Consider the following 27652-nt stretch of genomic DNA (forward strand, 5'->3'; position numbering starts at 1 on the left):
GGGCGCCAAGTACCCTGCCGGTCAGCGTCATGGCGGCTCGCCTGGCTCTGAGCCGGTGGAGGGCTGCACCTGCAGCTGCCGGGAGAGGTCCGCTGCTTTCCTGCCGGCGGTGGTCGGGCGCCAAGGCAGACACCGTGTACGATGTGGTGGTGTCGGGCGGAGGCCTGGTGGGCGCCGCCATGGCTTGTGCCTTGGGTAAGCGCATCTCCAGGCATGTAGTGGGGAGGAGCGGGACCGTGGCGTGGAGGAACTGTGAGGACCGTGGGAGCCCTGCGCGACGCGGGTTTTGTGGTCTTTCCCCTATCCAGAGGAGCCCCAGGGCAAGCGTCTGGTCCTTCAGGATTCTGAAGGGTCAGAAGTGGGAGGAGGATCCTTAGGGGTCATTCTAAATCCCGCCCTTTGTAATTTAGGAATGGGCACAGTCGGAAAGTATCAGGCCTTGTATTGGGCTAGGCATTTTGTTTCTTTTAAAAAATAGCTTGAGATATAATTGCATATTATAAAATTAACCCATTTAAAGAATGCGGTTTAATCGTTTTTAGTATGTTAACAGATTGTGCATCCATCCCCGCAGTACATTTTAGAACATTTTTATTACCCTCCCCCCTCCAAAAGAAACAGGAACCACTTAGTCGCTGCCCATTTCCCCCCAAAGCTCCTCAACCCTAGGCAACCACTCCTGAACATTTTGGTCTCTCTAGATTTGTTTTTTCCTGACATTTTTATATACATCGATTTTGCTTAATGTTTTAAAGGTTTATCCAGGTTGTATCTGTACCAGTACTTTTTTTGTTGTTGTTGTTAGTTTATTTATTTTGAGAGAGCCAGCGCTCGAGCAGGGCAAGGGCAGAGAGCGAGAGGGAGAGAGAGAATCCTAAGCAGGCTCCATGCTGTCATTGCAGAGCCCGATGGGGGCTGTGTCCCACATACTGGGAGATCATGACAAAAGTCAAGAGTCACTTGACTGAGCCCCCCAGGTGCCCCACTAGTACTCCTTTTTATGGTTGAATAATATTCCATTGTGTGGATGTATTTATTACCTTTGGTTTGTTTGTTGATGGGCATTTGGGTTGTTTCCACTTCTGGACTATTACAGATAATGCTATTTTGTGTACAAGCTTGTGTGTAAACATATTTTTGGCTACTTGGTTCTATTTCTAGGAGTGGAATTGCTGGATCACATGCTAACTGTTTTGAAGAGCTGCCCAATGGTATTTCAAGGTGCACATCCTGGATGGCACTTGATACTGTATTTTTGTTTGTAGTCTTCCTAGTGGGTGTGAAGTGGTATTTCCTGGTTTGACTTGCATTTCCCTAGTGAGTGAGGATGTTGAAGTATCCTTTCATATGCTTATTGGCCGTTTGTATATCTTCTTTGGAGAAATGCCTATTCAGAACCTTTCCCCATTTTATTTCTATGTATGTATATTTATTTTTTAAGTTTATTTATTTTTAAGAGAGAGAGGGAGAGAGAGAATTCCATCCAGGCTCCATACTGTCAGTATGAGCCTGAAGGAGTGCTTGAACTCACAAACCATGAGATCATGAGCTGAGACAAAGCTGGCTGCTTAACTGACTGAGCCATGCAGGCACCCCTCATAATCTTTTTTTTTTTTTTTTAATTAACTATTTATTTATTTTTTTAAGAGACCGCGTGAGCAGGGGAAGGGCAGAGAGAGAGCGGGACAGAGGATCCAAAGTGGGCTCTGTGCTGAGAGCAGTGAGCCCCGATGTAGGGCTTGAACTCCCAGACTGAGATCATGATCTGAGCCAAAGACGCTCAACCAACTGAGCCACCCAGGTGCCCCCCTCATAATCTTTTTACATTGACGTGTAGTTGAACCCACGTTGCATCCTCATAATCTTGATTGTAGGTTGTGCAGATAAGGAAGGTAAAACTCAGAAAGGTTAAGTAACTTGCACTCAAAAGTCAGTAATTAGGAGATACAGAGCCTTTTTGAGACACAGAACTTTCTGGCAGGTATATACCTTTGCTTTCTAACCGTCATTTTGGTTGTACCTATTGGTAATTGGGCTAAAGTAGTGGTTCTCAAGCTTGAGTGCACTTAAGAATCACCTGGGGTTTTTGTTGTGTTTTGTTTAGAGGTTTTGAATAACTAAGGCACAAAAAGGGATTTTGAGTTTTGAAATACAAAGGATATAGGGCATATGGATATAGTATGTAAAGGATATAAAGTAAAACTTCCATTTTTGATTTTTAGCTTGAATATAGTCATTGTTACTGGTTTGTGGGGCATATTTTTATTATTTTTGAGAGAGAGAGAGAGAGAGGCAGGCAGGCAGAGAGGAGGGGGACAGAAGGTCCGAAGCCGGTTCTGCTCTGACAGCAGAGAGCCTGACACAGGGCTTGAACTCATGAACTGCGAGATCATGGCTGAGCTGAAGTTGGACATTTAGTCGACTGACCAACCCAGGTGCCCCTGTGAGGCATATTTTAAAAATGAGGATTCCAAGTTTCACTTCCAATGACTGATTGAGTTTATCCAGGCGGAGCCCAGGAACCTTTATTTTTAACAAATACCCGCAGAGGTGGAGGCCTGGAGACCACACTTTTGAGAGTGAGAAGCACTGGGAAGAGCTTAATCTTGTAGTGACTTTAGCTTTTACACTTGATCTTAGCCAAAAGGCCGAGAAGCGATTGGTGACTTTAGCTTTTAACTTTTCATAGAATTCTGTATGATATGTACCTGAAAAAATTTCTAGTCTTACTAACACCTTAGTGTTAATGTTTGTATTTAACTTTTCCCTTCCTATTTTGTTCTTTGTCTTACCATCTCTCCCAACACCTCAAGGAAGGAGAGCAGCAGGGCTTTCTTTTATGAACCTTAAACAGAATTCTGTATTGTAATTGTTTATTTTCCTGTCTCTTCCACAGAAGTATAAATTCATAAAGTCAGGACTGACTTTAAACATTCACAGTACAGAATTCTCTGTATATGTCTACAAAAGAAAGGTCAAGGGCCCAAATACAGCAGGTTGTGAGAATCACTGCTCTAAGTTAAGTCAAAACTACCAAACACAGGTTTACAAAAGAAAAATTTCACACACCGACTAATTTCCTTAAAAAGCTCAGAGAAAATAGTAAGTGCTAAAAGGTGAAAGCTGGAGCTCTGGAAGGTTTGGAAATCTCTCCTGCAGTTTATTCAGTGAGCAAGCTGCTGCCTTTTCCCTGTAAGCAGTTGGGACGCTGGCAGGTGCTCAGCCTTTTACAGGCAGGTGTGTGTGGGATTGCTTTCTCCTGTTGAGTCAAGTAACCTACCAAATTGAGAAAAGTCTCAAGCATGCCAATATTTCCCCTTGATTATCACAGCTTGTATTCCAGAGAATACTGTCAGTAGTTTATGTGGCGATCAACCTTTTTATTTCAACATCTACTTAATTTAATCGTTTTAAGTGTATTTATTTTGAGAGAGAGAGAACATGAGCACAAGCAGGGGAGGGGCAGAGGGAGAGGGAGAGAATCCCAAGCAGTGTGGAGCCCGACGTGAGGCTCAAACTCAGCCATTCCATGAGATTATGACCTGAGCCAAAACCAAGAGTTGGTTGCTTAACCAACTGAGCCACCCAGGTGCCCCTCAGAATCCACTTAATTTCGGGCAGCTGCTTTAAAAGTGAAAAATTAAAAAATAAATGAATAAAATAAAATAAAAGTGAAAAATTTTCAGTAGGCTCTTCATTTTCCCCCTTAAGTCAGTTTTTCCTGGATTCTTCTTCAGACTCCCATTAGTTTTTGTTTCAGTCTTGAAATATCTGTATTTTCCTCTCTTGTTATTTGTAAATTGTATTCTCTAGTGTTTTTTTTTTCCAAATAAGTTTTCAAAAATGTTAGTTTAAATAGCTAAAAGATAAAATACTGAACCTATTTTGTAATGTGTTTGGAAATATACTTTTTCTGTTAGTTTCCTTGTGTCTTATTTAACAAAAATGTGCATTGTATATTTTGTGGATTGAGAAGATACAGCATTTGCTGCTTGGGAATATTAGCCCTAAGAAGTGGTTCCTTGCCCCCAAGGAATTTAGAATCTAGCTAAAGAGAAAGATTTGTGAATAATAGAAGGAAGAATAAAATGAAAGCTCCCTAGAGGGACAAGCAGCTGACCTGTGCTGGGGGAGCAGGTGAGGAGGTGAGGCTTGAGCGAGCCGGATCCAGAGGGAAGAGTTGGCCAGGTGAACATTGGGGTGGAGCAGCTACTAGAAGGCATAGAGGTATGATGGACCAGAAGGCAGTCCTCGGAGGAGTGTGGCTGCCCTCAACCTCCAGTGCAAAACAGCAGCGCAACAAGGTGGGGGGCAGGTGAACGTGGTGGTCTCTCTGTGCTGCTCACTGCCTGTTCCACTGGAGCGACCTTGATTTTCACACTCCTCAGTTGAATGTTCCAATAATGCCACTCTTCTAACTTAGATTCCAGAGAATGTGGGGTTTTTATCATTACTGAGTAAAATCTCCGGTGTTTCTTCTCTGGTAATCCTATTTTTTTTTCCTTTCCTTTTTTGGCTGCAGCAACTCCCTGCTTCCTGTTTCCATGTCTTTCTCTGGGATATTGTGGCGGGACTGTATCTGTGCTGCAGTTGCCCAGTAACAAAGTCCCTGAGTCCCTTTTTACTTCCCTATAGAGATGTTTGAGGACCAGAGTTGGAGGCCCAGTTGATGTATTTTTTGGGCTCCTTTTCTTTTACAAACTAATTCTTTATTCTTGATTTAATCTTGACGCCACAATAAATTTTGCTTGTTGAATATTCCATTTTTCTGTTGAGCAGGATTTGTATATTTTTAGTGACTGAAATAGTTTCAAGATTAGGAGCATCTGGTGTCTAAGTACTTCAGCCTTTCTCTTTTACTTCTTTCTCTCTGAGGAATTCCGGCTCATTATGAATTTGGCATTATTTGTTTATGTGCAAATGGCAGGTGTTGGACTGTCTAGAGAAACCTTAAAGTCATGGGCAGGGTAGTTCAGATGGCTGACATAGTGGTATGTGTTCTTGCTTAGGATTCTGTGTGGTGTTTCCTTTTTGTGTGCCCTGTGAGAAATATGTATCCTAAGAGCGAATGAATTAGTTAATCTGTTGTTTCTCTTGGAAACAAGAAAAGCAAGAAATTCTGATATGATGTAAAATGTTGATTTTTTTTTTTTTTTTTTTTTTTTTAGGACATGATACTCATTTTTGTGACAAGAAAATCCTGTTGCTAGAAGCAGGTCCAAAAAAAGTATGGGAGAAATTGCCAGAAACTTACAGCAACCGAGTCAGCTCCATTTCCCCTGGCTCTGCAACCCTTCTCAGTAGTGAGTAGATGTTTCATAGAACCGGTCTCTTGTCTCTCTTGGCTTTCCAGTGTGCCTTGTAGGGCAGAGTCTCCAGAGCATCTGGTGAGGAGGGAGCTCACTGCGGGGGCGGGGATGGTGTAGGTTATCTAGTTCATCGTTGAAGATGAGGACCCCTGACACTGTTAAAAGTGTACCTAGTCTGAGAAAGACCTCCTTGGGACTTGTGGGTCCATCATGTAGGCTTCCTTTGTGATGTTGGGTCATTATGAATTGATGGAATTGAAACTATATGAACTAATTATGACCATTCACTTCTGGTAGGAGCACCCTCTTCATTCCCAGAGTCAGCCCTCTGGGGAGCTAGGAGTTTGCATGCTAGATGCTTTTGGAGTATAGATGGATGTGTGCACATGGAACCCATTAGAAAACTATCTTTAGGTTTCTGCCAAATGTTACTCCCTCAGGCTATCCTATCTAGAACCACCCTGTCAAAAATTAGACTCTTCCATCATTCTTTAGCCTCTTACACTGCTTTATTTTTCTTCATAACACTTAGTACTACCTGACAATATATTACGTATTTTTTACCATCTGTGTCTCCGGCCAGAATGTTAGCCGCAGAAGGGCAGGAACTTTTTCTGTTTGGTTTCACACTTTATGCTCAGTACCTAGAATTGTGTTGGGCACATAAGTAGGTGCTCAATAAAGAAAAAGTCTTTTTTTTTTTTTTTTAAGATACTACTTTTAAGGAATCTCTACGCTCATTGTGGGGCTCGAACTCATAACCCCATGATCAAGAGTCACACGCCCTGAGTGAGCCAGTTGCCCTCCCAAAATAGTCTTTATTCAGAGAGTTTAACTTCTGTAGGATGGTGAAAAACAATGTGGGTTTGGTTTCCTTTTTTATCCCCCCCCCCCATTTTTTTTTTTAAGTTTACTTATTTATTTTGAGAGAGTGTAAGTGAGAAAGGGGCAGAGAGGAGAGTGGGGTAGAGAGAGAGAATTCCAAGCAGGCTCCACACCACCAATGCAGAGCCCAATGTGGGGATCGAACTCCCAAACCATGAGATCATGACCTGAGCTGAAGTTGGATGCTTAACCAACTGAGCCACCCAGGCACCCCCCTTTCCCCTAACTTTAATGTGATTTGACTTTTTGATTATGAAAGCTGTGCCTTTTTTCATGCTATATAATCTGAACTGGGGAGCAGAGTAGCTTAACTCCTAGCATCAAACAGGAAGAAATGACAAGTATTTTCCAGTTTGTCATTGGAGAACACTGAAAACAACCTCTTACTTCAAAGGTTAGAAAGACAAGGAGAGCCTAGGAAGGGTGTGGTCCCATAAGGTTGCTCTGGCCTATATATAGATCCTTTCTTTTGTAGGTTTTGGTGCCTGGGACCACATCTGCAACATGAGATACAGAGCCTTTCGGCGAATGCAGGTGCCTTCTTTATCACTTTTGGCAAGATATCTTGGTTGTCTTGGGTTAAGATATTGAAGTCCATATTCTCCGTATTTTCTGTGAAAGTGGGAAGAATCAAAGTTCTCACTCAGTCTAAGGAGTCGGGGGAAGCATTCTCGAGAGAATTTTCTTCTTACCTTCTGTCTCCTGCCAGAGGGACTGACATTGTGATTTTTCTGGTTCTGTCACTTGGGAAAGCAGTAGTTTCTGACTGGAGTAATGCTTTCTTTTCCTTGGGTTATAATACAAGTTTCCCTTTGTGTTTTCCAGGTGTGGGATGCCTGCTCAGAGGCCCTGATAACGTTCGATAAGGATAATCTGGACGACATGGGCTATATAGTGGAGAATGATGTCATAATGTGCGCTCTCAGTAAGCAGCTGGAGGCTGTGTCGGGTGAGGCACCCACTTCTTACATCTTCCTTTTACTCTGGAAGGTGAACTACTTTAGAATTATCAGAGGACTTACTGGAAAAAAGGATGCCTTTTACAGAGACTGAACATCCACCATAAAGAAATCCTCTGATGGGTATTTTAGGGTTGTTCTTCTCTTTTCTTTTTTCTTTTTTTTTTTTTTTTAATTTTTAAATTTTTTTTAATGTTTATTTACTTTGGAGGGAGAGAGAGAGAGGGAGTGTGTGAGCAGGCGAGGGGCAGAGAAAGAGACACACAGAATCTGAAGCAGGCACTGAGCCCGACACGGGGCTCGAACTCATGAACCGCAGGATCATGCCCTGAGCCACCCAGGTGCCCTGGGTTGTTGTTTTCTTTCTTTCTTTTTTTTTTTTTTAAACAGTTTTACTCTGGTATAATTTACATACCATAGAATTCACCCATTTTAAGTGTACAATTCAGTGATTTTTAGTGTAATTATAGAGTTATGCCACCATCACAGTATCATTTTAGAACATTTCTGTCACCTCAAAAGGAAACCTTATGTCCATTTACATCCATTCCCCATTCCCAACCCCAGCCCCTGGCACCACTGATCTACTTTTCTGTCTCTCGGGATTTGTCTATTCTGGACATTTCATATAGATAGAATCATACAGGACATATGTATGCTTCTGTGTCTACTTCTCTCACTGAACATATCTTTGAGATTCATTCATGTTGCAGCCCTATTAGTATTCCATTCTTTTTTATTGCCAAGTAGTATTCCATCATGTGGATATACCACATTTCACTTACTCATTCATGAGTTAATGGACATTTGGATTGTTTCCACTTTTTGGCAATTGTGAATAATGCTATGAACACTTGTGTACAAGTTTTTGCGTGGACATAGGTTTCTGGGTAGATACTTAGGAGTAGACTTGCTAGGTCATATAATAATTCTGTGTTTAACATTTTCAGAAACTACTAAACTTTTTCAAAGAGGCTATACCATTTCCTTTTCCCACCAATGATATATAAGGGTTCCAGTATCTCCACATCCTTACCAACACTTACTTTTCACTTTTTATTATTATATATTTTTTTTTATTATAGCCATCTTAGTGACTGAAATGGCATCTCATTGTAGTTTTGATTGTATTTCCCATCTTTTCCTCTGCTTATTGGCCATTTGGAGAAATGACTATTCAAAATCTTTTGCCCATATAAAAACTGGATTGTCAGGGTGCCTGGGTGGCTCAGTCGGTTGAACATCTGACTCTTGATTTCGGCTTCAGGTCATGGTCTCATGGTTTGTGAGATCGAGCCCCACTGTTAGGCTCTACGCTGATAGTCAGGAGCCTGCTTGGGATTCTCTCCCTCCTCTCTCTGCCCCTCCCCTGCTTGTGCACTCTCTCTATAAATATAAATAAACATTAAAAAAAAAAAAACACCAAAAAACTGGATTGTCTTTCTTTTTGAGTTACAAGAGTTTTTTATATATTCTGAATATGAATTCCTTATCAGATACATAATTTGCAAATATCTCAGAGTTCTAGCTTTCTGATATGGGATAATAACTTATCCATGTAATCAACTTATGTGCAACTTTTTTAAAGATTTTTTTTTAAGTTTATTTAATTTTTTTTTATGTTTATTTATTTATTTTGAGAGAGAGAGAGTGAGCACGAGATGGGGAGGGGCAGAGAGAGAGGTGGGGGGATAGAAAGAATTCCAAGCAGGCTCTGTGCTGTCAGTACAGAGCCTGATGCAGAGCTCCAACTCACAAAATCATGAGATCATGACCTAAGCCAAAACCAAGAGTTGGACACTTAACCGACTGAGCCACCCAAGTGCCCTTTTTAAATTTATTTTGAGAGAGTACCAGAGTGAGCAGGGGAGGGGCAGAGAGAGGAGGAGAGAGAATCCCAAGCAGGCTCCATACTGTCAGCAGTGTGAAGCCCAGTGCGGGGCCTGAACCCATGAACCACAAGATCATGACCCAAGCCAAAATCAGGAGTCAGACGTTTAACTGTCTGAGCCACCAAGGCGCCCCCAAAATTTTAAGTAATTTCATGCTTTACCGACTGAGCCAGCCAGGCACCCCACTTATGTGCAGCTTTTAAAGATAACTTAGACCTAATATTTAGTCACTTAGAAACATGTTCCGTAATATATTGGTGGAAAAAGTATGTGTCATATCCTACATGTGCACTGTGTCTATATGCATAGGAAATCACCTGGAAAGCTAGATGGCAAAGCTTTAACTGTAGTTGCCTCTGAATGATATGATTAAGGGTGATTTTTCCCTCCCTTTTAAATCTTTGTTGTTCAGACTTCCAGTAGGTGTATCATTTTTATGATCAGAAAAGTAAAACGATTTCCAATGGCAAGAAAAATCTTATGAAATCTAGAACTTACCTGGGCCCATGGGATTCCCACCCTGTTTATTCTGAAAGCACATGTGAATTCGCTTAGGCACAGAGGGAAACTACAAGAGCAGTGAGTGTGGAGATGAGAAGGAAGAATCCCTGGTGCAAGCTGGTAACTCAGTGAGAGTTGATTTTTTTTGACACTGATTCATCCCTGTGATTTTTGTCATTTATCAGCTCTCAGACCATAGCATTAATTATAGGAGTTATTTGTTAGATCTTTTCTTGCCTAGGGGTAAATGATAAGAGACAGCTGTCTTGAGAGCTCGCTTTAGATCTAGTTAGGGCTTTTTTCTCAGCCGTGTGGACTGCCTTTCTAATGTTTTGTTTTCTCTCTTCTGACCTCCTAGACCGTGTGACGGTTCTCTACAGGAGCAAAGCAGTCGGCTATACCTGGCCTTATCCATTTCCCATGACAGACTCCAGCCCTTGGGTTCATATTACCCTAGGTGATGGCAGCACCCTCCAGACTAAATTGTTGGTAGTTGAAAATTCTTATTTTGCCAGGGGTCTTGCATATCCATAACTTATTCTAAACTCTAGGGCCTTTAGTTTTTAGATCTAAGCTATAGTTGAAGTTAATTTTTGGCAGAGCTTTTGGTTATAAGGACCAGTACCCACCTAGGCCAACTCAAGTTAATATGGTGTCGTTGTAAATCCCGTATAGGAAGCAGTCTCCTAGACCATCTTAGGTCTGGAAATAAAAGAAACCTGGCCTCACAGGGACAAAAACCGGAAATTGAGGTTCTTTTTTCCCTCACAGGAGTCCTGTAGTCAATCCATCTCATTGTATTCCCCCCCCCCCTTTTTTTTCTGCTTGCCAGCTTCCTCTTTTACTTGACATCCATTCCTAACCTTACAACAGGAGTGTTCAGCTCCAGTGTCTGCCTTATTGATTTCTAGTTCAAACATCAAGAGAATTTGGCCAAGCTAACCTCTGGCTAGTACCTCATGGAGGACACGTCCAGCTTTGGTCCATTAGCTGAGACTGGGGTCACCTAGGTAAGGCTACCCCTCCAGGGGCTGTGAGTGAGGCAAGCATGGTAACAAGTTGTCTGCTACAGATGGGCTTTGAGAACAGGTGGACCTAGAGAAAACTTAAGGAGACAGAAACAAACCTCTGAACAGTTTCATGTATTAAGAAGTTATAAGACTTAACAGGCTCTTGTTTCCATGCAGATTGGTGCAGACGGTCACAACTCAGGAGTGCGGCAGGCTGCTGGGATTCAGAACATCAGCTGGAACTATGATCAGTCTGCTGTCGTAGCTACTTTGCATTTATCGGAGGTAAAGTCCTGAGCCCACCATCTGGGGACCCTGCTCGTGTTTAATGGGTACTGAGTACCTCTCGTGAGAACTCTTCTTTCAATTGTAGGCCACAGAAAACAATGTAGCCTGGCAGAGATTTCTTCCCTCTGGGCCCATTGCTCTGCTCCCGGTAAGAAGTCCTTCTGGCTACTCTGCTTAAACATGCCCAGCCTTCCTCTTTTAGGGCTTCACTTTCTCTCAACCTTTTTCTGCTTTCTAGGGAATATGCCCAAGCTAACTTTACTTCCTTTATGCTTGAGAGCTCCCAAGAACAGAAGTTTTAGCCCTTAGCATTGGTGTTCTTTTGACACAGCTCTCAGACACCTTGAGTTCCTTGGTTTGGTCCACATCCCATGAACATGCAGCAGAACTGGTGAGCATGGAAGAAGAAAAGTTTGTGGATGCCATTAACTCTGCCTTTGTGAGTATGAATTTGTCCAGCTGATGACGTGTTGCAGGGTGGTAGATACAGAAAGGTGTTTTGATGAAGGAAAAAGGAATAACCAACCAGCTGCCCCTTTGTAAGTGGGTTATGTGAAGAGGAGGGCATTCGGGGAAATGAAAAACAATGGAAATTAATAACTTCTGTGCTTTTTTGTGGTTGTGGGCTGTTGTGCTGACTGAAACAGCTGCCTGGGCAGTAGTTAGCATTGGCCTTTTTTTTTGAAGCTGTAATATTTGGCTAGTTTTGAATAGCTATGAACTTTGGAAGCCTGATTCATTAGGAGTGTTCTGGAGAGGAGCTGAGCACATTTCAGCAGGGAACTAAGTTTTGTAGAGGCACCTGGGTGGCTCAGTCAGTTAAGGGTCTTGACTCTTAATTTCAGCTCAGGTTAAGATCTCACGGTTCCATGGGTTTGAGCCCCACATGGGGCTCTGTGCTGACAGTGTGGAGCCTGCTTGGGATTCTTTCTCTCTCTCTCTCTCTCTCTCTCTCTCTGCCCCTCCCCCACTCACATGTGTGCTCTCTCTCACACATGCTCTCTTTCAAAATAAATATAAACTTAAAAGTTTTGTAGACAGACATGGATTCAATACTGTTATGGTTCTGTTAATCTCCTAGAAAAGGGAAATAGTATCACCAGCCTCTCAGAGTTTAATAATAATAAAAAGTCTAAAGACTGTTTTAGTTTATTTTTGAGAGTGCGTGTGTGTGAGAGAGATTGAAGCCCAACGCAGGGCTCGATCCTACAAACCATGAGATCATGACCTGAGCCAAAAAAAATAGCCAGATGCTTGACTGAGCCACCCAGGCACCCCAAAAGTCTAAAGACTTAAAAAATGAGAGAATTGATGTAAAATGCTTAGAACATACTTAGTACGTTGTAAGTGCTCAACAAATGGTAATGATTATTCTGGAGCAGATACATAAAGCCTTTAATAGTATTGACACCAGTGGGGTAACTTGGTGGCTCAGTCGATTAAGCGTCTGACTTTGGCTCAAGGTTCATGGGTTCAAGCCCCGCATCGGGCTCTGTGCTGACAGCTCGGAGCCTGGAGCCTGCTTCAGATTCTGTCTTCCCCTTCTCTTTACCCCTCCCCCACTCATCCTCTGTCTCTCTCAAAAATAAACATTAAAAAATTAAAAAAATACTGGCACTAGTTAATCTTGGAGCTTCAATACCACATTTATCTAAAATTCACTAATAGTAATAATCAGCGACATTTATTGAGTGCTTACTGTGTGCCATGTGCAGGTGAAGAGTATTACCTGCATGTATTTAATGCAGTGAACCACTGAGGTAGGTACTATTATCATGCTCATTTACAGCTAGGTTACTTGCCTAACGAGGTCATAGAGCTAGCGGTAAAGCTGGTTCAGAAATCAGGCTGGTCCTTGAGCCTGTGGTTTTAACTACCAAACTCTCTACTACTTCACTAGTGACTTCACAGTAGTTTTACACTGAAGAACTTAGGCTTCACTGCTCTGGAGCAGCAACAGGAGTAAAAGGGGCAGAGCCTTTTAGGCTAAAGTGCCTTCCGAAGTAAATGGTGAACTCTACCCCTCCTCTGGTCATTTAGCATGTATTCCTGGCACAGACATTTTCAGTGCATTCATTTGGCAACAATTACATGTGCCTTCTATGTAGAAGAGTCTGGAAATGGACAAATGAGACACAGTCCCCGCTTTCGGGAAGCTCACAGACAAGTGAGGGAGAAAGATACTTAAGTGACAGTTTGGGAACAGTGGTACAAGTATTTATAGGGTGTTGGAGCACAGAAGAGGGTTTGCAGGGAGGTTCACAAAAAGTGGTGACAGCTTCCGGATGCTATGAGGGTTACCCTGGTGAACTAGGAGGACATTCTAGCAAAGTGGGGAATGCCAGAAGCAAGAGGATGTTGTAGAATGAGCTACGCTGTGGCTAGTGTGTGGTTTTAAGGGTTAAGGTGAAGTGAAAGGTGAAGTTCAGAGGTAGACAGGAGCAGCTCACGAGCAGTTTGGCTTGAGCCTAAAACCTGGGGGAAGTTGTGTTCTGTATTTAAGGGGGCTTGTCACCTGCAGTCTAGATCAGTTTGGCATGTGAGGTACTATTAACTCTTGGCTGTAGTTATAAAATGTATTTCCTTGCTGATTTAATTCCCTGTTGATCACTGGTGAATTTTCACGGTTTGTTTACGGCTGACACTACTCAGTGGAGTGATGCTAACCACACCGACTTCATCGACTCGGCTGGCACCATGCTGCAATATGCTGTTGCCTTTCTGAAGCCCACTAAGGTCTCAGCTCGCCAGCTGCCCCCAAGTGTAGCCAGAGTGGACGCCAGAAGCCGAATGTCATTTCCACTCGGGTTGGGACATGCTGCTGAATACGTCCGGCCTCGGCTGGCGCTCATTGGGTAAGACGACAACACAGCAGGGCTGCCGTCTTCGCACTCTGCTGCAGAGGCCGCATCTGAACTCTGCTTTCTTTTTAGGGATGCAGCCCACAGAGTCCATCCACTTGCAGGACAAGGTGTCAACATGGGCTTTGGGGATATCTCCAGCTTGGTCCATCACCTCAGTGCTGCAGCCTTCAATGGGAAGGACTTAGGTAAGGGTTCAGGTACCTCAGAGAAGTATCCAGAGATCATGTAGTTAGGAAAGGTCAGGACCCCAAAATGTCCCTCAGCAGCCGGATATGGTAGACTTCAATGTGTCTGGTTTGCTGGCAAAGAACTTCACTATTGCTTTAAGGATTTATACCTTTCCTCCAGGCTCTATGAGCCATCTCACAGGTTATGAGACGGATCGACAGCGTCACAACACTGCTCTTCTGGCTGCTACTGACCTCCTAAAAAGGCTCTACTCCACCAGTGCCACTCCACTTGTGCTGCTCAGGACGTGGGGCTTGCAGGCTACAAATGCAGTATCTCCACTCAAGGTAAGGTCACTCATGGCTCTCCACGAGTCCTGCTCACTGAGGAGGACTTTGCCAATTATTCTGAATTTCTTTGAATTTTTTTCTGAATACCTTCCCCATTGGTTATGAGCAAAAAAGTCCTTGCTGGGCTTCGTGCTAGAGCCCACATGTAAGCAGTAACTTCATATGAGGAAAAATCGTGAATAGGAACTTTTAAAGTTTTAAAGATGTTTTAAACTCCTTTTGCTGCTTGGCCAGCTGCTTTCCTGAGAAACTTCTATTAAAAGACACTTTGGAGGGACTCTTGGGAGGAGGATCTATCTGGGACTTCTGCCAATGTTTTGCTTTAATCACTTTGGAGATTTATATATAAAATTTTTTAAAAAATATTTTATTTTAAACTATTTTCTTCACTTGCCCCCATGCTTTACAGTGTCTCATTTTTCTCCAGGAACAGATTATGGCCTTTGCAAGCAAATGAGTGCTCCTCTTCTGGAGATTACGGTGATGAAAAATGAACATCTTTTCCTAAGGCCATCACATAGTTTCAAGATTTAATAAATTTGCTTTACATTAGAATTCTCTAGTCTCTTTTTCTCCTGTGCTTAATGGGCCTGTGGAGCCCAAATAATGAATGACAGATAAATTCAGTGTGAGAAGGGCATATCAATCAAGCCAAGAAAAAACCCCAAAGGAAGACTATTATGATTTGGTTGAAAAGACTTTTTATTACTAAGAAAAATTGCTAAGGGGCTGTCTCATCCATTTCGCTTGTTAATTTTAGAACTCTTAAGTTGCTGTCAACTTGAAACAGACTACTAATTTACATAGCATATTTTATGTGAACCTCATGGTAACCACAAGGGAAAAACACAGTAAATACACAAAAGAAAATGAGAAAGGAATTTAAACAGAACACCAGAAAGCCATCAAACCACCAGGGAAGAAAGAAAGAAGAACCAAAAACTACAGAAACAGCCAGAAAATAATGAACAAAATGGCAGTAAGGTGTGTACTTACCTATAATTACTTTAAATGAAAATGGACTAAATTAGCCAAATGACAGAGTGCGTGGATTAAAAAACCACACATCTACATACTGCCTATAAGAAACAATGAAAATGGACTAAATTAGCCAATCAAATGACAGAGTGGGTGGATTAAAAAAACCACACATCTATATACTGCTTACAAGAGACACTTCAGTAGGACACAACCCAGGCTGGAATTGGAAGGGACAGAACAAGATATTCCATGGAAATGAAAACCAGATAAGCTATATACTCCTATCAGACAAAATCGACTTGAAAACAAAGGCTGTAATAAAAGACAAGGGCATTACATAGGATAAAAAGGTCAATCTAGCAAGAAAAGAGAACATTTATAAATACACGTGCACACAATGTAGAACACCAAAATACGTAAAGCAAATACTAACGTACCTAAAGGAAGATACTGAAAGCAATTGTAGGAGATTATTTTTTTCTTAAACTATTTATTTTGAGAGAGAGCAAGCGTGAAAGCAATAGGGAGGGGCAGAGAGAGGGCAGGTTCCACACTGTCAGCACAGAGCCTGACCTGGGGATTGAACTCACAAACCATGAGATGGTGACCTGAGCTGAAATCAATACAGAAACATTGGGCTTAACACATTAGACCACAGAGACTTAATATATTCAGAATATTCCATCTAAAAGAATACAAAGGTGGCTATGTGGCTCAGTTGATTAAGCATCTGACGGGCTCAGGTCATGATCTCACGGTTTGTGAGGTTGAGCCCTGTGTTGGGACTCTGCTGACAGCTCAGAGCCTGGAGCCTGCTTCAGATTCTTCATCTCCCTTTCTCTCTGCCCCTTCCCCTCTCGCTGTGAAAAATAAACATTAAAAAAAAATTCTTAAAGCTGAATACACATTCTTAAGTGTACGTAGAACATTCTCCAGAATAAATCACGTTAGGCCAAAAAACCAAGTCTCAATAAATTAAAGAAAACTGAAATCCTATCAAGCATCTTTTCTGACCACAATGATAATGAAACTATAAATTACAAGAAAACGGGAAAAAAAACACAAAAAGTTTAAATGTGCTATTGAACAACCAATGAGTAATCCAATCAAAGGAGAAGTAAATACCTATAGACAAAACAGAAATATGACATACCAAAAGATATGCAATGTAGCAAAAGCAGTTCTAAGAGGGAAGTTCACAGCAAAACAGGTCTACCCAAAGAAACAAAATCTCAGACTGACAATGATTTATACCTAAAGGAACTTTCTAGAAAAAGAACAAGGCCCCAAATTAGAAGGTAGATCAGAGTAGAAATAGAGACAAAAGATATTTAAAAAAAAAAAAAAAATCAATGAAACTAAGTTGGTTTTTTTTTGTTTTGTTTTGTTTTTTTTAAGTGGGCTTCATGCCCAGTGCACAGCCTGACATGGGCTTGAACTCATGACCCTGAGATCAAGAGTCAGATGCTTAATGGACTGGGCCACCCAGGCACCTCAAGAGTAGGGTTCTTTGAAAAGATAAAATCCACAAACCCTAAGCAGACTAAGCAAGAAAAAACGAGAGGACTCAATGAGAGATCAAAGAATAGTTACAACTGATACACAGAAATACAAAGGATCCTAAGAGACTCCTGTAAAAAAATCACATGCCAAGAAGCTGTACAACCTGGAAAAAGTCAATTAATTCCTGGAAACATACAATCTTCCAAAACAGAATCGAAGAAACAAAATATGAATAGACCAATGACTAATAAGGAGCTTGAAACAGTAAATAAAAAACCTCCCAATAAGCAAAGTCTAGAATCAGCTTCACTGACAAGTTCTACCAAACTTTGAAGGAAGATTTACTACCTTTCTCAAACTCTTCCAAAAGAGGAGGAATAGCTTACAAACACATTTTACAAGGCCAGACATTACTCCAAAAACCAAAACCAAGACAACACAAAAGGATAGGCCAATATCCTTGATGAACATAGATGCAAAAGTTCTAAACAAAATACTAGCAAATCTAATCTAATGATACATTAAAAAGGATCATACACCACAATCAAGTGTAATTTATTCCAGGGATGCAAGGATAGTTCAACATACAGAAATCAATCAATGAGATATGTTAACAGAAAGAAAAATAAAGTCATCTGATCATCTCAATAGATGCAGAAAAACCATGTGACAAATTCAATACCCATTTATGTTAAAAATTCTCAACAAAGGGGCAGCTGGATGGCTCAGTTGGTTAAGCATCCGACTTCAGCTCAGGTCACAATCTCACGGCTCGTGGGTTCGAGCCCTGCATCAGGCTCTGTGCTGACAGCTCAAAGCCTGCTTTGGTTTCTGTGTCTCCCTCTCTCTGCTCCCCTCCCACTCGCACGCTCTCTCAAAAATAAACAAACAATGAAAAACAAAATTCTTAATGAAGTAGGTACAGTAGGGAACGTAACTTAACACAATAAAGACCATATATGACAATCATATAGCTAACATCATACTCAACAGTGCAAAGTTGAAAGCCTTTCATCTAAGAACAAGAACAAGACAAGAATGCCCATTCTTACCTCTTTTTTTCAATACAGTACTGGAAGTCCTAGCCACACCAATTAGTCAAGAGAAAAGGCAGCCAAATCAGAAAGGAAGAAGTAAAACTATTTGCAGATGACATGATACTATACATAGAAAACCCTAAAGACCCCATCAGAAAACTTCTAGAACTAAAAAATTCAGTAAAGTTGCAGGATGTAAAATCAATGCACAGAAATCTGTGGTGTTTCTACACACTAAGAATAAAGCATCAGAAGAAGTTAAAAAAAAAATTCCATTTGCAATTTACAACTGCATCAAAAAGAATACCTATGAATAAATTTAACCAAAGAGGTGAAAGACCTAGACACTTATGACTATAGGACACTGATGAAAGAAACTGAAGACACAAAGGGAAGCTGTTCTGTGCTTATGGATTAGGAGAATTAATACTAAAATGCCCATACAACTCAAAGGCATCTACAGATTCAATGCAATTGCTCTTAAAATTCCAATGGCATACTTCACAGAATCAGAACAAATAATTCTAAAATTTGTATGGAACTACAAAAGATCCCGAATAGCCAAAGCAATCTTGAGAAAGAAGAACAAAGCTGGAGGTATCAAGCTCCCTGATTTCAAACTATTTCAAACTACAAAGCTGTAATAATCAAAACAGCATGGTATGGGTACAAAAACAGACACAGAGATCAAATGGAACAGAACTGAGAGCCCAGAAATAAACCCACACATATCAGGGCAATTATTTTACCACAAAGGAGCCAAGAACACGTATACTGGAGAAAAGTCAGTTTCACTCGTATGTGGATCTCAAAAAACAAAAGGGCAAACAAAATAAAAACCTTCTAGAGAATAGACCAGTGGTTACCAGAGGAGGAGGTGGTCGACGGTACGGTGACTAGGTCTGTGGTGGTGATCACTTGGTAGTATACACAGACGAATTATAAAGCTACACACCAGAAACTTATATAATAAAGATTTACGTAATTCTTTTTAATGCTGGTCATAAATTTACACAATTGCTTTCTGATGAAAATAAAAATTAAAAATACCCAATTCATGCATTTTTGTTACAACTGCTGTTTCAAAATCCCTAACAATGCAAATTAAACATAAATTGCTTTAACCTTGGTTAAAGGTGCACACTGGACTTCCTGAAAAAAAAAAAAAATCTTCTTAATGTTAATTACTTCCTTATCACAGCACCAGAATTCAATTTTATTTATGGTTCCTCTCTGGGACACCATTGTCTGTTCAGTAATAAAACAATAAATAATTGCACAGGTTTGAAGACCTCAGGAACCAGGTCAAAGGGGAAAGTCGATTAGCAGCAGAATCACAAACATGTTTGGTTGTAGACTAGTGGCTGACCTGTGGGAGAAAGGGTGTCTTGCTCTGGGTTTTCGAAAAGCTCACTTCGTGGTCCCAGAGAATCCTTTTATAGATTTGTGCATCCACTGTATTTGTACACTGTAAAAAATATCTTGCCCAAAAGTCCGATTTGAAGATGAGAAGAAACCGTCTGCTTTTGAACCAAACTAAGCTATTCTTGGGAATAATTTTTGAAGGGATGAGAAACTTGTTACCACAGGGGGAGCTTTACAGGCGAATGCAGAAAATTTGTAAAGATACTAAAGAAAGTGACAGTCATGAAACTTCCCGTAATCTCAGGAAAGATATGGCCAGAATGGAATAGGGCAGTTACTGTGAAAAGCTGTGTGAGTACTAGCAGAGTCCAGAAAGGTCACCATAGGGAAAAAAGATCATCTTTCACAAAAAATGGAAAGGTAGCCCAGGTAAGGAGAACGTGGACTCCAAAAATACACCAACCAAATCAGGCAGGACAGGAAGAATTTTAAGGCACATCTTGCAAACCTCCACGACCCACAGAAGATGTTCTTCATATGATGATGATGTAACAACACAACATTCATTATGTGCCAGGCCATGTCCTTAGTGTTTGAAATCTTACACATTTAGAGAAAGGAAACTTAACCAGCAACATTAGACTATATGACCCCTCAATAAGAGGCCCAAAAGGTACACTAAGGGGCAGAAAGGACATTATAGAAAATTTTTTTCTAAGAAATAAAAATTCTTATTCCAAGTTGCTCCTAAACTGGATAAATTAATTGTCCAGATGTTCTCATCAAGGGAATCAGAATATATGTAGATACACTTCTGGAATACTACTGCATCTACTGATTTCTACCTACAGATTTCTGAAGGTATCTGGGATGACCAAAGGAGTTGGGTGAACAATACTTGGCTCCTATTTATAAGCCTCACAGACAAGCTGTGGTGCTAAAGACCATGGAACCTTACCTCTCCAGACCCATCAAGCTGGATGAGTCTAGTGAACACAGCTTACCTCTTGGGAAAACTTGGTTTCTACTAGAGGAAACAGTCTCTCTCCCTAATTATATGGAACAACATTTAGGGTATGATGACTGGTTCCAGCACCCTGTTTTTTGTTTTTTTGTTTTTTTTTTGAAAAGAAGCCATATGGTATGTTAAAGAAGATACCATAAAGGACTTGGAAGTTTTCTCCAAAGATTGAAAGGCTGTGGAAGGAGAGATCAGAGCAGATCTAAGACCACTGAGAAGATAGGTAATTTCAGCTCAATATAAAAGAGATTTTCTTTTAACATCAGCAAAGTCCAAAAATGGAATAAGCTATCCAAACACATGCCTAAACAGAAGATGAATGATAACCAACTGGAAATGTTCAGGGAATTCTGCAATGGGCAGAAGATTGGGTTTTATCTTTGGTAGTTTTCAACTTTCTAAAGATTCTATTTAATTATGTAGCATCTTTTGAGGAAGACAGTAGGTATAAAAGTGACCTCAGTATAATAAAAGAAGTATCTGAAGAAATTCCACATTGAATTAAAAAACAAAATTTGGGGGATGAGGATATAGAAATTTGCCTACTTGCACATATCAGATGTTAAATATTTATTGACTCAATGGAATGACTAAGAAATAAGTTTCCCCAGGAACTAGTGTGAGGGCCAGGTATATTTAACACTTGTTTGAAAGAGCTGAAAGAGTCTACTGTGAAGACTACAAGTTTGGGGACATGCAAACTTTGTTAGAAAGAAGCTGGAGGCAAAGAGCTAAGGTAAAGGAGCCAGACTATACAAAGATCTTTGAAGTCTAAGAGCACTTGAGTGGGTAGATAAGAAGCAGATGATGATCCTGTAAAAAAAAAAAACAAAAAAACAACCCCCGCCCCGCCACCACTACACACACACAAAAAAAGATAATTAATTTTAGGGGAAATAATTCACAAAATCAAGAGCTCTCAACACTCAAACAAAAAGAGAATCCACTGTACTGATGTGGGCCAAAATGGCCAACCTAATCAAATATTAGGTACCATCAAGAAAGGTACCAGAAACCCTGGAACTAAAAAATAATTTAGAGGAAGTTAGCTAAAATTATCAGGGTCAGAGCAGAAAGAGATATGACTACAAACGGAGAGAATAAAAGGGCAAACTGCAAGGAGCTGTGACCCAGATCTAGAGACCCTTGCACAGCACAGCCAAAGGCATCTGAGCACAGACCAAAAGCCAGAGTAGATGAATTTCTTAGAAATACAAAGAAAACTCATTTAGGATGAGAAATTAACTATAAACACATTTTCCTGGGAGGAGGAACTGGCAGTGAATACACATACATTCCTATAAAGTTGGATATGTTAATTAATCCCAGGATTGCCTGATTAAGAGAAGGTCTATTCAAGGGAGCCACACTCTCCCAAACCTTGTCCCTAGAGATCAAATAGACTCCTTTTTTAGGCTGGGGTCTGCACAGTGAGGAGTTGCTCTCTATCTTGCCAAGAACTGGCACAAAGCAGGATCACACAATTTCAGGTATGTTACCTTTTCTCTCCCTTGGAGTTACACATGAAAAGCATAAACCAGGTTTTTGTTTTTGTTTTTAGGGGAGGTGAGTGGAAAGAGGGTGGGACGTGGCAATGTGCAGGGAGGAGGAAAAATTACTGGTGTTGATAGGTCATGGGATTGCAATCAGTGGGCTTAGTGTAGCGTGTTAAGAGGAAAATTAATACGTTCAAAGGAATGAGGCACTCAAAGGGCTGAAATGAGATTTTTCTTTGGTTCCCAGGGACCTGTCCCTGGGCTCTCCAAGGTTCATTTCAAAGCTTTTCCTTTTGGCTGTGACACACAAAGAATCTCAAAGATTTAGACTCTGGTGCCAGCTGTGCAAGCAGAGTGGTAAGGTCAAGAGTTCACATTAGATATACAGAATTAATTAGACCCAAATCTCCAGACTCAAGGGCAAGACCTGTCTCCAAAAGCTCCTTCCTCCTGATGAATTGAGCTGCTGGGCTTCAGTCCAAGGCTATCCTCAGACTAGCTCAGAACATGACTGAGTCCCCTCTCCTTCTACCTTTAAAAAGGTTGTTGGCAAATGCAATCCTCAGAAGAAGGGCCTGGCCTCAGTGGGAGATCCCCAGAGACTGCAGCAGGTGAAAGGTGGCCCCCAAGGCCCAGCCTGTCTCTATGTTGTTCACTTTCTTTGAGAGCTGTTGAGTAGAAAAAAAAAGTTCACATTTTTATTTCATTTTCAACTCTGGCAAGCATGACACAGGCAGAGAATATCTACAAAGATCACACATGGCCAAATAGAGGTAAAATTTGGAGTAGCCAGTCTTTGGAGACTTCCCACTACCACTCTCTATAACGGTTTCCCTCTTGCCGTGGTTTATTGCCCCTACACCTGCCAATCTGATCTCTGAATCTTCTGGCTTGGAAGTGGTCTTACCCAGGCCTTCTAGACAGGACCTTTTAGACAAACAGGCTTCTGAATTCTTTTCCCTAATCCCGAAACAAAATACAACAGGAGGCAGGAATCAATTTAGGGGTAGGAAAGAACATATTATACTTCACAATTCATAGTTTATAAACAACTGAATTTTCTTAAGCACTAATTAATAACCAACCAAGGCATTTAAGGCATTCTAGACCAGGTTGTGTCTCAATCAGTTCAGTGACTTTGGGCAAATGTTTAAACCTGATTTCTTCCAATACATAAAAAGAAGATCAGATTAGTATTTATCAAATTGTTTTCTTCAGAATCTTAGGAGTTCTTGGAAGTGCTTCAAAGGAGAAAAGGAGGCCAAATGCTGATCCTTCCAGGCCTCATTCCTCCACTTCAACCAGACAGCTCCACTTTGATTAGTTTTACTGGCATTCTGTATCTTTTGTTAAACAATAATGCCACTACTGATAACACCACACACAAAAAAGTTTGGAGACAAGTGGATTGGTTTTAGTCTTTTTTTCTAGGACTAATTTCTTTTTTTTTTATTTTTATTTTTTTTAATTTTTTTTTTTTCAACGTTTTTTTAATTTTATTTTTGGGACAGAGAGACAGAGCATGAACGGGGGAGGGGCAGAGAGAGAGGGAGACACAGAATCGGAAACAGGCTCCAGGCTCCGAGCCATTAGCCCAGAGCCTGACTCGGGGCTCGAACTCACGGACCGCGAGATCGTGACCTGGCTGAAGTCGGACGCTTAACCAACTGCGCCACCCAGGCGCCCCTCTAGGACTAATTTCTTATGACACAATACTTCTTTGTTGACCAGATGAAGTCTACATTCTACTAGCAAGTAATTCTTTGTTAAGTACCTTAAATGCCAATATTCTTGTCAGATACAACACATGAAATCCAAATACCTTAGTACAAAGTTTATGAGTTTATGAAATCTGTGTAACACAAGAAATGGGGCAATATAAACTCATCTGGAATTGAGGAAACAGGAAGGGGAAATGATGCAAGCAAGGGTACTTCAATGTTTATTTATTTTTGAGAGAGAGTGAGCGTGCATGCATGTGAGCAGGGGAAGGGCCAAGAGGGAGACACAGAATCTGAAGCAGGCTCTGGGCTCTGAGCTATTAGCACAGAGCCCAATGTGGCGCTCGAACTCACGAGCTGTGATATCATGACCTGAGTCAAAGGTGAACGTTTAACTGACTGAGCCACCCAGGCACCCCCGCAAGGGCACTTCAAAAACAAAGTACGGCCTACTTATTTGACCCCAAAGTACAAGGTTGCCTGTGCCATACTTCTATTTTTGTCACATCTCCTTTAATAGATTATATGCTATTTGAGGACAAGATTTCATTTTAATCATCTTTGTAACCATAATGTACAATTATACAATTATGGTACAGAAGACAAGAAAACAAATGGAATGGATAAAACATATAAGATGTGTTTAAAATAGATAAGTAAGTTACTATGAAGTAGAGCCTGCATGTACCTAAACAAATGGACAGAGACAGCAAGACAAAAAGGGACACAAGATTCAAGAGGCACTAAATATATGAGGCACATATAAAATATATAGGACATACTACATATACACAAGGCATTCAACATTAATGAGAACTTGAATAAGCCACTCACTGGTGACATCCTTTTGTCCTCTGCCGAATAAAACCATCTAATAGGGTAATGAGTGAGTGAATGCTACTAGCCATTGTACCTGCCCCTCTGCCTCTCTGAATAGAGCAAATTTGTGTGACAGACCCAGGCACCTTCTGTCCTTGTACCCCCTTGATCAGCTCTAGTACTTATAACTGCACTATCAGCAGAGAGAGAGAGATGCAGGACATATGAATCCAGGAATTAAGAAGTATGGCATTTCCAGCCTGCCCATTTCCACCCTATCCTATATGTTCTCACCTATCCTATTTCTTTCCCTTTGCTTCTTGCCCTAAGTTTTGAATTTGATTCAATAAACCATGTGACTTGGGCATCTTAATTTGGGATGCAAGCCTTTCTGCTCTGTGACCCCTAGGATAGCTTGCCTGGGAATATACTTAGAAGTTACCATTGCATCAGGGAGCCTGGGTGGCTCAGTCGGTTAAGCGTCCGACTTTAGCTCAGGTCATCATCTCACAGCTCATGGGTTTGAGCCCCGCGTCGGGCTCTGTGCTGACAGCTCAGCCTGGAGCCTGCTTCAGATTCTGTGTCTCCCTTGCTCTCTGCCCCTCCCCCGCTCATGCTCTCTCTCAAAAATAAATGAAAACATTAAAAAAAAAAAAAAGTTACCATTCCATCAAGCTAATTTCCCATATTCATGGTGTCTTGCAGAGTGCCTTGTCCATAGCCCTAACAAAAACACCTCATAATTCCACCTGCAGCCACTTTTATTACTAAACAAGTTCTTAAATCTTCCTAATTCCCAAATAAGTAGACTGTTACAAGATTTCAGTACCATCTCTCTTACCTGTAAGACAGTACTGTCTGCAAAGCCAAAGCCATCCTTCAACAAGGCTGTGATGTAACTGAGATCCATGCATAGGAAAGGACTGCCTGAGGCGAAGTTTTCCAAGTTATCACACACTGAAAGGGAGAGAGTGAAGAGTGGAATTCAAGTTTGAGGCTAACTGACAAGTGTAGGATTTTCTCAAAATACACACTTAGGATAAGCAAAGCAGAATTCTCCATTTGGCTAGCACCTGGGAGTCTTAAAGACTACAACTGTGCACTGACAACCTCTGTAAGGCCACGGTGTTTAAGAATTTGCACATTTCTGATGTCACATCTTCTTTACTCAAAGGTGCCTGGGATCCTGGTTTATTTGCTAAATTTCTATTACCTGTTGTTGGGGCTTAATTCAACTAAGTCCCTTACCTATTATTAATGCTAAGGCCCAGAAGACAGAGAAATACCAGTAGCCCTACTTTGGGGCCAGTGGATAAGAGCATTTATCTGTATTTCCATGGATGCTCTCAAATAAGCCCTTGTGGCTATTTCCCATATATTTTGGTGCTCAGTATTTCATTAACACTGATAACACTATTTCAATTTAAAAACAAAAAAAAAAAAAGGAAGAGCACCATACATAAAAATAAACTCAAACTAGATTAAATACCTAAATGTGAGACCTAAAACTGTAAAACTCTTAAAACAAAACAGACAGGAATCTCTTGGACATGGGCCTTAGCAACATATTTATGGATATATCTCCCCAGGCAAGGGAAACAAAAACAAAAATAAACTCTTGGGACTACATCAAATTAAAAACCTTTTGCAAAGCAAAGGAAACCATTGACAAAACAAAAAGGCAATTTACTGAATAGAAGATATTTGCAAATGGTACGCCCAGTAAGGGGCTGTATCCAAAATATATAAAGAACTTACACAACTTGACACCAAAGAAACAGACAATCCTATTTAAAAATGGGCAAAGGCACTCCATTTATGGTAACTTGATATCACAGCAAGAGAAAACTGATACAACAGGGTTCTTAGGTGGCTCAGTGGTTTAAGCATCCCACTTTGGATCAGGTCATGATCTCCTGGTTCTGAGTTCGAGCCCTGCGTCAGGTTCTGTGCTGACAACTCAGAACCTAGGGTCTACTCTGGATTCTGTGTGTGCCTCTCCTCTGCCCCTCCCCTCCCCCCCTCTCTCAAAAATAAACATTAAAAAAAAGAAAACAGATACAGCTTTTCTTTAGTGACGATTTAATACAGTTTGACATTAACTTTTATATATAAAGTGTTCATAATTTTAGGACTGTTTTATATGCTAGTGTTATTAGCCTTTACCTATTTTATTTTTATTATCTATTTATAATGCTGCAAATAATGTTAAGTTTATTATTCCATCCATTAACTTTATAGAGGATGCCTTTTCCCATATACAAATTTTGTTTTATTTTCAATCACGTCAACCTCTACCATCATTTTTAATGCAGTCTCAATCTTAAAACTTGTCTAAATAATCTAATTTTATCACATGTAGTCATACTTCCATATAATTTTCAAATGTTTAAAATTTATGTTTCAGTATTTCATGCAATATGTGAATTGTACAAAAAAGTGTAATTTGCTTATATTATCCACTTTAGGAGAAATACATCTTTACTAAACTATTTGAAAAAGAAAATGGGCAAAGGAACTGAATAGACATTCTTCCAAGGAAAACATACAGATATCCAACAGACACGTGAAAAGATGCTCACTTCTTACTAGACATGTTGCAAGAGGCAAGGGAAACAAAAGCAAAAATGAACTATTGGGACTTCATCAAGATAAGTGAAGGAAACAATCAACAAAACTAAAAGGCAGCCTACAGAATGGGAGAAGATACCTGCAAATGACATCCCCAATAAAGGGTTCGTATCCAAAATCTATAAAGAATTTATCAAACTCAACACCCAAACACCAAATAATCCAGTTAAGAAATGGGCAGAAGACATGAATAGACATTTTCCCAAAGAAGACATCCAGATGGCTGACAGACACATGAAAAGATGCTCAACATCGTCCATCAGTGAAACACAAATCAAAACCATGATGAGATAACTCACACCTGTCAGAATGGCTAAAATTAACAACACAAGAAATAACAACTGTTGGCAAGGATGCAGAGGAAGGGTGGGAATGCAAACTGGTGCAGCCACTCTGGACAACAGTATAGAGGTTCCTCAAAAGGTTAAAAATAGAACTACCTTATGATCCAGCAGTTGTACTCCTAGGTATTTACCCAAAGAATACAAAAATACTAATTCGAAGGGATACATGCACCCCAATCTTATAGCAGCATTATCTACAATACCCAAATTATGGAAACAGCCCAAATGTCCACTGACCTATGAGTGGATAAAGATGATGTGATATATATGTGATATATATCACACACACACACATCTATATAATAGAGTATTACTCAGCCATCAAAAAGAATGAAATCTTGCCATTTATAATGACATGGATGGAGCTACAGAGTATTACGCTAAGTAAGTCAGTCAGAAAAAGACAAATATCATAGGATTTCACTTATATGTGGAACTTAAGAAACACAACAGATGAACATATGGGAGAGGGTAAAAAAAAGAGAGAGGGAAACAAACCATAAGAGAC

The 27652-nt window shown here is 40.6% G+C and overlaps 2 protein-coding genes across 8 annotated transcripts in view; one reads left to right on the forward strand and one right to left on the reverse strand.

Annotated features, from left to right (window-relative positions):
* The first annotated feature begins 17 nt into the window (after positions 1-17).
* Positions 18-14781, forward strand: COQ6 (coenzyme Q6, monooxygenase). Its single transcript, XM_030319532.2, has 12 exons — positions 18-195; positions 5169-5303; positions 6670-6728; positions 7020-7143; positions 9905-10035; positions 10734-10841; positions 10930-10992; positions 11176-11283; positions 13497-13699; positions 13778-13893; positions 14057-14223; positions 14654-14781. Exons 1-12 carry the CDS (start codon positions 30-32, stop codon positions 14681-14683), a joined length of 1410 nt encoding a protein of 469 aa, XP_030175392.1. The 5' UTR covers positions 18-29; the 3' UTR covers positions 14684-14781.
* A 3933-nt stretch (positions 14782-18714) lies between these two features.
* The window catches only part of ENTPD5 (ectonucleoside triphosphate diphosphohydrolase 5 (inactive)), a 49519-nt gene continuing 40581 nt past the window's right edge, over positions 18715-27652 (reverse strand). For all 7 annotated transcript variants that reach the window (XM_030319543.2, XM_030319540.2, XM_030319538.2 and 4 more), the window contains 2 exons: positions 25011-25126; positions 18715-22297 (listed from right to left, as the gene is read on the reverse strand). In XM_030319543.2, the coding sequence (XP_030175403.1) occupies positions 22211-22297; positions 25011-25126 (203 nt within the window). In that variant the 3' untranslated portion in view covers positions 18715-22210. The remainder of the gene's footprint in view (positions 22298-25010; positions 25127-27652) is intronic.

Source organism: Lynx canadensis, chromosome B3 (genome assembly GCF_007474595.2).
Source record: "Lynx canadensis isolate LIC74 chromosome B3, mLynCan4.pri.v2, whole genome shotgun sequence".
Classification (NCBI taxonomy): Eukaryota; Metazoa; Chordata; class Mammalia; order Carnivora; family Felidae; genus Lynx; species Lynx canadensis.